The 10,845-nt window shown below is 42.5% G+C and overlaps 1 protein-coding gene across 3 annotated transcripts in view; it reads left to right on the top strand.

The window, feature by feature from the left end:
* Positions 1-2,349: 2,349 nt before the first annotated feature.
* The window catches only part of mocs3 (molybdenum cofactor synthesis 3), a 28,633-nt gene continuing 20,137 nt past the window's right edge, over positions 2,350-10,845 (top strand). Inside the window, exons 1-3 of one of the 3 annotated variants that reach the window (XM_062041861.1) lie at positions 2,350-2,526; positions 5,014-5,146; positions 5,224-5,316. In XM_062041861.1, the coding sequence (XP_061897845.1) occupies positions 2,434-2,526; positions 5,014-5,146; positions 5,224-5,316 (319 nt within the window). In that variant the 5' untranslated portion in view covers positions 2,350-2,433. Of the gene's footprint in view, positions 2,527-4,728; positions 4,885-5,010; positions 5,147-5,223; positions 5,317-10,845 lie in introns of those variants that run through there. The other 2 variants (XM_062041860.1, XM_062041862.1) reach the window with 2 other exon arrangements.

Here is a 10,845-nt window from a genome sequence, read left to right as displayed (position 1 = left end):
CGTTCCTCTGTGTCTGCCCATTGCTTTCCCTACGTCAGCGCGGCCGCCATCTTACGGCAGTCCCTACCGCCTCGACAACCAGTACAAGTCTTTTTTTGATTGATTGAAACTTTTATTAGTAGATTGCACAGTTCAGTGCATATTCCGTACAATTGACCACTAAATGGTAACACCCGAATACGTTTTTCAACTTGTTTAGGTCGGGATCCACGTAAATCAATTCATGGTACAAATATATACTATCATCATCAGAGTATATACATTGAATTATTTACTATATTTACAATCCGGGGGGTGGGATGAGGAGGGTTTGGTTGATAACAGCACTTCAGTCATCAACAATTGCATCATCAGAGAAATGGGTATTGAAACAGTGTAGGTCTGACTTGGTAGGATATGTACAGCGAGCAGAGAACATAGTGAGTTCAGAAAGCATGAGAACAAGTATATACATTAGAAATACATTTGATTATTTACTTTTGATTATTTACAATCCGGGGAGGTAGGATGTGGAAGGGAGGGGGTTAGTTTAGGGTTGAAGTTGCCTGGAGGTGATGTTTTATTGCAGTTTTGAAGGAGGATAGAGATGCCCTTTCTTTTACACCTGTTGGGAGCACATTCCACATTGATGTGGCATAAAAAGAGAATGAGTTAAGACCTTTGTTAGATCGGAATCTGGGTTTAACGTGGTTAGTGGAGCCCCCGCTGGTGTTGTGGTTATGGCGGTCATTTACATTAAGGAAGTAGTTTGACATGTACTTCGGTATCAGGGAGGTGTAGCGGATTTTATAGACTAGTCTCAGTGCAAGTTCTTTTACTCTGTCATCCACCCTTTGGAGAAGTGGGTAGGAGTGAGATGTGATCTGGGGTGGAGGTCTAAAAGTAATCTGACTAGCTTGTTCTGGGATGTTTGGAGTTTAGATTTGAGGGTTTTGGAGGTGCTAGGGTACCAGGGGGTGCATGCGTAATAGAAAAAGGGTTGAATGAGAGTTCCCGCTAGAATCCTCATGGTGCTTTTGTTGAGCAGAGAGGAGATTCTGTAGAGCAGTGGTTCTTAACCTGGGTTCGATCGAACCCTAGGGGTTCGGTGAGTCGGCTTTAGGGGTTCGGCGGAGCCTCCGCCACAGAGGTAAAGACACATCCGAATTATCGTGTAAATAAAAACTTCTACCTAACAGCGTATTATGGATACCTCCAAACAATGTTCCCTTTAATTTTCCATCTGATTTGCAGGTTTTTTGATTGATTGATTGAAACTTTTACTATATTGCAAAGGAAGAGAATACATTATATGAAACAGTACAGTTTACACAGTACAGTACATATTCCGTACAATTGACCACTAAATGGTAACACCCGAATAAGTTTTTCAACTTGTTTAAGTCGGGGTCCACGTTAATCAATTCATGGTAATGTGTGTAAGGTGTGTAATTTGTTGTGAGTTCATGCACAGTGTTGGTTTTGTTCTTTGAATAAAGTGATGTTCATGCACGGTTCATTTTGTGCACCGGTGAAAAAACATGACTTTTTCTTGAATTTGAAAAAAATAAAAATGTTCACTAAAGAAGGGTTCGATGAATGCGCATATGAAACTGGTGGGGTTCGGTACCTCCAACAAGGTTAAGAACCACTGCTGTAGAGAAATGTCGTTCGTTGGTTGACCTTTTTGATTACCTTGGTTGCAATTTTATCACAGGAAAGATTAGCCTCTAGAATGGAACCTAGGTTGGTGACCTCATCTTTCCTGGTGATAACAATGTCACCCACTTTTATGTGGGACCCAAAACAGGATGGATTCCGTTTTACCCATGGTACAATGATTTGTTTTATTAATAAATTGCTCTTTTTCATGGCTGTTAAGAATTGCAGTACGCATTAATGTATAGTTATCGATGTACTACGCTCGTAGTAGCAATATTGGAGAGGAATTTATTTGTTTAAATAACTGATGACTCTCAAACAGTCTGGACCATTTACATTAAGTTAAGTTAAGCATGATTTAGTTAATTTCAAAAATATGAAAACTATTAATTTACATAAGTTATACGGCATAGAGTAGTAGCTATTTCTGCTTAAGTGTTGACAAATAGCTGCCGCAAGATGGCGGACAGCTTTACGCATTCTTGAGGCGTCTCACCCTCCTCTTCTACATTGTTGAGTGCTGGCGGTGCGCGACATTTCTATTTTGCTGTACTTCTGTGAACACACCTATGCACTAAAAAATGTCTAAAAGTGAAAGTGTGGAAGTTTGCTATTTGGAACACAGCCCAGGTTCGAATGCAAAAAAATAATAAACAAAAAACAACTACAACAAACACGCTGTGTCACGTGGTTTCATCTCCACGTGACCAAACCGGAAGTGTGCTGTTCAACTTGTTCCTGTCACACTGCAACGTCTGTCGTCTCGGTGTAGTTATTCGTGTTTCAGCAGCAATGACGCAGGAAATGCGCTTCTTGAGGGCACAGCTAAAAGAGAAAGAAAAAGAGATTGCAACTCTGAGGAGTAAACTGGACGTATTCGAAAAGGTGGTGTATGTTATTGTTTTGTTGAATATTAAGGCAGCTTAATGTAAACGCGCTATTATTGTCCTATTTGACTGTATGTCATAATAGTACACATTCACAATCACTAATATGTTTTCCTGCTGGTTGGCATATTAGCTATGGAGTCAAATATTTGCAGAAACTAATACATGACATGCTATGTAACACTTTTTCTCATATGGGTATCAGGCCTCGAATTTCAACTTTTTAAGGTCAAGGCAAGTGTTGCCTTAAAGGAGGGCTCATATTTTAGGAAAATATTTTCTTTCGAGGCAGTATATATATATAATAAATAATAAATAAAAATAGTGTTCATGTATGAGATCTAGGGCTGCCAGTTATGGCCAAAGTAATGATTAAGATTATTGTTATCATTATTGAAATCATGATTACTGATTGTTAGGTAAAGCAGTGTTGGGGTGTGAACGTAATACCATCATGTCTAATGAAAAGACTATAGATAAACGCTATCCATATATTTATAGACAAATATTAGTTTTTTTTATTCTTTAATAACATCAACTTGTCAGGTTTTTGTCATTCTATGATGCCTTTATCTCTATTTTTACATTTTGATAGCGATTTTATTCAATTTTTTTAAGTTATGTACATTTATATGTACATGTAGATGCTGTATCAGGACAGATCCATTAAGGGTTTGAGCCGAAATATGTTGTATAGGAATTTAACTATACACAATAAAACATTAACAACATGACGTGTCAAATGGTTTTTAAAGTAATACCTTTGTGACATGAAAAAAACACAATGTGAAATAAACCCTGGTGTTTACTTTTTGATATCAAAATAAAACACAATGCAGTTTGGCTGATGAAGATGAAGTCTAATAAACAAGCTTTGTTCTTCTCCAACGCCTCCCTTGTGGTTCAGTACAACAGTTTGGCCAAAAATAAAAATAAAGAGGAGTGACACCTCTCACATCGAATAAAAAAATCTTCACAGCCTGCGTTCAATTCCATGAGATGACAAAACTTTTTAGCCAATATTGATATTATTTTGAACACTGATACAGTTTGCAGTAAATAAAGGAGTGAACATCACAGTAAATAAAGTAAAGACTTTATAAAACACGTTGTGACAACGTTCACGACACATCGCCTGCTGCAAAACATCAAATAGTTTTCTCCTTCGCTGTATACTTTTAGCGTGGGGACAAGTGTGTCTGTCTCCAATTTTGTCCACACTTGTCTCCATCTAAACACAGAAATGCACTCTTAAACGCACGCCAGAAAGCGAAGGAAAACAACGTTAAACCAAGCGTTTGGCTCTGTTTACTCCGAGGGAAAATCTCTGCAGCAAAGTCGGTGTCGTTTGTCCGCCATGATTATCAAGCCAAACACCGCTAGTGCGCATGCGCCTGACTTCGTGTTGCCGAAAATGCATTAATAAATGACGGTTTTTCGGTAATTAAAAAATTAAACGGTATTGCTAACCGTCGGGAACTTTATCGCAAATTATCATTATACCGTTTGCTGTTACATCCGTCGTCCATTAACAAGTAAAAAGTCAAGGGCGGTCACGGCATGTTCTTGCCGCAAATGTTGGTAAATTTTTTGGGCATTACGGCAAATGACGAGGGCGGTGGCGGCACTTGCCGTGGTTGCCGCGGTTAAATTTGAGCCCTGGGGTATACTTTGAGGCACACCAGGGGGTACTTGCTACATAACATGTATTATAGCTATGATGATTTTTCATGACAAACCTCTTTTCTATCCATCCATCTTCTTCCGCTTATCCGAGGTCGGGTCGCGGGGGCAGCAGCCTAAGCAGGGAAGCCCAGACTTCCCTCTCCCCAGCCACTTCGTCCAGCTCCTCCCGAGGGATCCCGAGGCGTTCCCAGGCCAGCCGGGAGAGATAGTCTTCCCAACGTTTCCTGGATCTTCCCCGTGGCCTCCTACCGGTCGGACGTGCCCGAAACACCTCCCTAGGGAGGCGTTCGGGTGGCATCCTGACCAGATGCCCGAACCACCTCATCTGGCTCCTCTCGATGTGGAGGAGCAGCGGCTTTACTTTGAGCTCCTCCCGGATGACAGAGCTTCTCACCCTATCTCTAAGGGAGAGCCCCGCCACCCGGCGGAGGAAACTCATTTCGGCCGCTTGTACCCGTGATCTTGTCCTTTCGGTCATGACCCAAAGCTCATGACCTTAGATGAAGATGGGAACGTAGATCGACCGGTAAATCGAGAGCTTTGCCTTCCGGCTCAGCTCCTTCTTTACCACAACGGATTGATACAGTGTCCGCATTACTGAAGACGCCTCACCGATCCGCCTGTCGATCTCACGATCCACTCTTCCCTCACTCGTGAACAAGACTCCGAGGTACTTGAACTCCTCCACTTGGGGCAAGATCTCCTCCCCAACCCGGAGATGGCACTCCACCCTTTTCGCAAACCTCTTTTAATTTATGAAATTAATATACGTATTCTTTTATACTTGTTGTTTTAGAAGAATGGCTGCTTGGATCCAGTGCTACATGATGGAGTAACATCTCTTCCTCCACTTAAAGCCAAAGCAGCTCTTCCCAATGAAGACATCATGCGTTACAGTAGACAGCTCCTCCTGCCTGAGCTGGGAGTACAAGGTAAGAATTCTTCTGCTACACTGTACACACTTGGATGTACTGTATGACACAACACAGTGAATTGTGATTCTTTATAGGACAGCTGAACCTATCCAAGACCTCGGTGCTGGTTGTTGGTTGTGGAGGACTTGGCTGTCCTCTGGCTCAGTATCTAGCAGCAGCAGGTATAGGTAGGTAACTCAATCGCGTAACTTTTAACACTTTCATTACTCCCAAGGCAGTATAATAATCAAATGCATTATTATACTCTGTATTAAACATAAGAACAAGATCGTTTGTAGTGAAAAATATTGGTGCCTATCCGACTAAGAGTTGCAAGTAGTGAGCAGATGCCTCTCAGTATAACCAAATAAATAATAATTTCCACCACATGAACTTCCCCACTGTTCCCCCTGTGTTTCCACCAAAAACTACCTGGGTAGATTTAGTTCTTATAAGAACCTTTTGGAGTTCAGGTGGGACTTTTCCAAGCTACCAGGAACCTTTTCGGTTGCGGGCTGTGCTGTCGAACGCTAATTGGTTGAACACAGTTCAGGAACTTTTGTGGGGTATCTTTGTACAAACAAGACTTTGGTCGCAACTTGAGAGGCTCTCTCTTTATTTTTTTTAAACCGCCTCAAGTGAGTCGCATCTTTACTCAAGTTGAGAAAAACAGCACAACACACTTCCCACCTTTACAATTATGGTGCGGTGTGCCGCGACCGGTCTGACTGGGCTAACAAAATAAAGGTATCTTACATAAGCACAATATACTTAAAGGCCTACTGAAATAATTTTTTTTAATTTAAACGGGGATAGCAGATCCATTCTATGTGTCATACTTGATCATTTCGCGATATTGCCATATTTTTGCTGAAAGGATTTAGTAGAGCACATCGACGATAAAGTTCGCAACTTTTGGTCGCTGATAAAAAAAGCCTTGCCTGTACCGGAAGTAGCGTGACGTCACAGGTTGAAAGGCTCGTCACATTTCCCCATTGTTTACACCAGCAGCGAGAGCGATTCAGACCGAGAAAGTGACGATTACCCCATTAATTTGAGCCAGGATGAAAGATTTGTGGATGAGGAACGTGAGAGTGAAGGACTAGAGTGCAGTGCAGGACATATCTTTTTTCGCTCTGACCGTAACTTAGGTACAAGCTGGCTCATTGGATTCCACACTCTCTCCTTTTTCTATTGTGGATCACGGATTTGTATTTTAAACCACCTCGGATACTATATCCTCTTGAAAATGAGAGTCGAGAAGGCGAAATGGACATTCACAGTGACTTTTATCTCCACGACAATACATCGTCGAAACACTTTAGCTACGGAGCTAACGTGATAGCATCGGCTTAACTGCATATAGAAACAAAATAAATAAGCCCCTGACTGGAAGGACAGACAGAAAATCAACAATACTATTAAACCATGGACCTGTAAATACACGGTTAATGCTTTCCAGCCTGGCGAAGCTTAACAATGCTGTTGCTAACTACGCCATTGAAGCTAACTTAGCAACGGGACCTCACAGAGCTATGCTAAAAACATTAGCTATCCACCTACGCCAGCCAGCCCTCATCTGCTCATCAACACCCGTGCTCACCTGCGTTCCAGCGATCGACGGTGCGACGAAGGACTTCAACCGATCACCGATGCGGTCGGCGGCTAGCGTCGGATAGCGCGTCTGCTATCCACCTCAAAGTCCTCCTGGTTGTGTTGCTGCAGCCAGCCGCTAATAGACCGATCCCACCTACAACTTTCTTCTTTGCAGTCTTCATTGTTCATTAAACAAATGGCAAAAGATTCACCAACACAGATGTCCAGAGTACTGTGGAATTTTGAGATGAAAACAGAGCTTTTTGTATTGGATTCAATGGTGTCCGAATACTTCCGTTTCAACGATTGACGTCACGCGCATACGTCATCATACATAGACGTTTTCAACCGGAAGTTTAGCGGGAAATTTAAAATTGCACTTTATAAGTTAACCCGGCCGTATTGGCATGTGTTGCAATGTTAAGATTTCATCATTGATGTATAAACTATCAGACTGTGTGGTCGGTAGTAGTGGGTTTCAGTAGGCCTTTAAAGCACTTATAGGTGGGTTGCAATCATGTGACCTCGAGGCACATCCGGGCACTTCCGGGTTTCAGGTGATGGTCTAAGCCCCATTAGGCTACCTTTTTTAACTTGAATCAGTGCAGATACAGGCTTATTTTGAAAGCTTTAGACAGGGGTCTCAGACACGCGGCCCGCGAGGCGTTATTTTGCGGCCCCCACCTTAATATGAAAGTTTAATGTTAGTGCGGCCCGCGAGCATACTTCCCAACCCTCCAGGTTTTCCCGGGAGACTCCCGAATTTCAGTGCCCCTCCCATAAGTCTCCCGGGGCTACCATTCTCCCCATTTTCTCCCAGACAATATAATTAAGGGAGTGCCGTGATGGCACTGCCTTTGGTGTCCTCTACAACCTGTCGTCGCGTCAGCTTTCTCACCATACAAACAGCGTCCCGGCCCAGTCACATGTTGTATGAGGCTTCTGCAGACACACGTAAGTGACTGCAAGACATACTTGGTCAACAGCCATACAGGTCACACTGAGGGTGGCCGTATAAACAATTTAACATTGCTACAAATATGCGCCACACTGTGAACCCACACCAAACAAGAATCTTTTCCAAGATGGCTGCGCTTCAGAGCAGCGGCTTCGTGCGAGCGCTCCTGGAAGTGTAGACCGATTTGGCAAAAATACCCCTCAATTCAGTCAATTTCATGGCTGGCTCACAGCGTGTTCACTCCGTGATCACTTACGACCGACTTACGATTCTGGATGTGGAGAGATCGGGCCATTTTGGGCTGATAGATGCGTGTACGATGGACCTGCTCGCTAGCTTGGGAATTCTTCGCGAGCTACATCCAGCAGTGGCCTTTGAAGCAGCGGCGTCGACTACCAGCGGAGACCGTCAGCGAAAGATACGTAAGCGATGCGCTCGGAAGCAGAAGCGGGGGTGTCGGGCGGGGCTAACAACAAAGCTAAATGCTTTGTTGTTAGCGGGGCTAACGAAAAAGCTAAATGCTAATCCACAAAGAAGCGCTAATAAGGAGTCTGTTAAGCTAGAACTAGCCAGCGCCAGGCTGGATAATCCCTGCACACATAGCAATTCTTCTAGAATAATATACAACTCACATAATGTTTTTTCTGCGTCAGAGGTGGACATACATTTTACTGAGGTGGCAAACAATCTAAAAATTCCTGTCATATCAATTCCTAGATATGGTCGAAATTATTTAAAGTGCACTATGCATAATAAACGTAACATTATTAATATTGCTACTACGGATACTTTCAACAAAAACTCCTCAAAACAGCCCACTACCTATAATATGGGCTTTTTAAACATAAGGTCATTGTCTTCCAAAACGTTATTAGTTAATGAAGTCATCAGAGACAACAATCTTGATGTCGTTGGTCTAGCCGAGACCTGGCTCAAACCAGACGAATTTTTTGCGCTGGGTGAGGCGTCTCCTCCTGGCTATGCGGGAACGCATATTGCCCGCCCCATTAAAAGGGGTGGGGGTGTTGCACTAATATACAACAAAAACTTTAGCCTTACCTCGGACCTAAATAATAAATATAACTCGTTTGAGGTGCTTACTGTGAGGTTTGTCACACCGCTGCCTCTCCACCTGGCTGTCATCTACCGCCCCCCTGGGCCCTATTCGGACTTTATCAATGAATTTTCAGAGTTCGTTGCTGATCTAGTGACGCACGCCGACAATATAATCATAATGGGAGACTTTAACATCCATATGAATACCCCATCGGACCCTCCATGCGTGGCGCTCCAGACTATAATTGATAGCTGTGGTCTTACACAAATAATAAATGAACCCACGCATCGCAACGGTAATACGATAGATCTAGTGCTTGTCAGGGGTGTCACCACCTCTAAAGTTACGATACTCCCGTACACTAAAGTAATGTCCGATCATTACCTTATAAAATTCGAAGTTCTGACTCATTGTCAACAAACTAATAATAATAATAATAACTACTATAGCAGCCGCAACATTAATACTGCCACAACGACGACTCTTACTGACCTACTGCCTTCAGTAATGGCACCATTCCCAAATTATGTGGGCTCTATTGATAACCTCACTAACAACTTTAACGACGCCCTGCGCGACACCATTGATATTGTAGCACCGCTAAAGCTAAAAAGGGCCCCTAAAAGGCGTACCCCATGGTTTACAGAAGAAACTAAAGCCCAGAAATTATCATGTAGAAAGCTGGAACGCAAATGGCGTGCGACTAAACTTGAGGTTTTCCATCAAGCATGGAGTGATAGTTTAATAACTTATAAACGCATGCTTACCTCAGCTAAAGCTAAATATTACTCAAATCTCATCCACCTCAACAAAAATGATCCTAAATTTTTGTTTAGTACAGTAGCATCGCTAACCCAACAAGGGACTCCTCCCAGTAGCTCCACCCACTCAGCAGATGACTTTATGAATTTCTTTAATAAGAAAATTGAAGTCATTAGAAAAGAGATTAAAGACAATGCATCTCAGCTACAACTGGGTTCTATTAACACAAATACGACGGTATATACGACGGACATTGCCCTCCAAAATAGTTTCTCTCTCTTTGATGAAATAACATTGGAGGAATTGTTAAAATGTGTAAATGGGACAAAACAAACAACATGTTTACTTGACCCAATTCCTGGGAAACTTATCAAGGAGCTTTTTGTTTTATTAGGTCCATCAGTGTTAAATATTATAAACCTATCACTTTCCTCTGGTACTGTTCCTCTAGCATTCAAAAAAGCGGTTATTCATCCTCTACTCAAAAGACCTAACCTCGATCCTGACCTCATGGTGAACTACCGGCCGGTGTCCCACCTACCGTTTATCTCGAAAATTCTCGAAAAAATTGTCGCACAGCAGCTAAATGAACACTTAGCGTCTAACAATCTCTGTGAACCTTTTCAATCCGGTTTCAGGGCAAATCACTCTACGGAGACAGCCCTCGCAAAAATGACTAATGATCTATTGCTAACGATGGATTCTGATGCGTCATCTATGTTGCTGCTTCTTGATCTTAGCGCCGCTTTCGATACTGTTGATCATAATATTTTATTAGAGCGTATCAAAACGCGTATTGGGATGTCAGACTTAGCCTTGTCTTGGTTTAACTCTTATCTTACTGACAGGATGCAGTGTGTCTCCCATAACAATGTGACCTCGGACTATGTTAAGGTAACGTGCGGAGTTCCTCAGGGTTCAGTTCTTGGCCCTGCACTCTTTAGTATTTACATGCTGCCGCTAGGTGACATTATACGCAAATACGGTGTTAGCTTTCACTGTTATGCTGATGACACCCAACTCTACATGCCCCTAAAGCTGACCAACACGTCGGATTGTAGTCAGCTGGAGGCGTGTCTTAATGAAATTAAACAATGGATGTCCGCTAACTTTTTGCAACTCAACGCTAAGAAAACGGAAATGCTGATTATCGGTCCTGCTCAACACCAACATCTATTTAATAATACCACCTTAACATTTGACAACCAAACAATTAAACAAGGCGACTCGGTAAAGAATCTGGGTATTATCTTCGACCCAACTCTCTCGTTTGAGTCACACATTAAGAGTGTTACTAAAACGGCCTTCTTTCATCTCCGTAATATCGCTAAAATTCGTTCCATT

Source organism: Entelurus aequoreus, linkage group LG03 (assembly GCF_033978785.1).
Source record: "Entelurus aequoreus isolate RoL-2023_Sb linkage group LG03, RoL_Eaeq_v1.1, whole genome shotgun sequence".
In the NCBI taxonomy this organism is placed as follows: domain Eukaryota; kingdom Metazoa; phylum Chordata; class Actinopteri; order Syngnathiformes; family Syngnathidae; genus Entelurus; species Entelurus aequoreus.
This window is presented reverse-complemented; position numbering and strand designations above follow the sequence as displayed.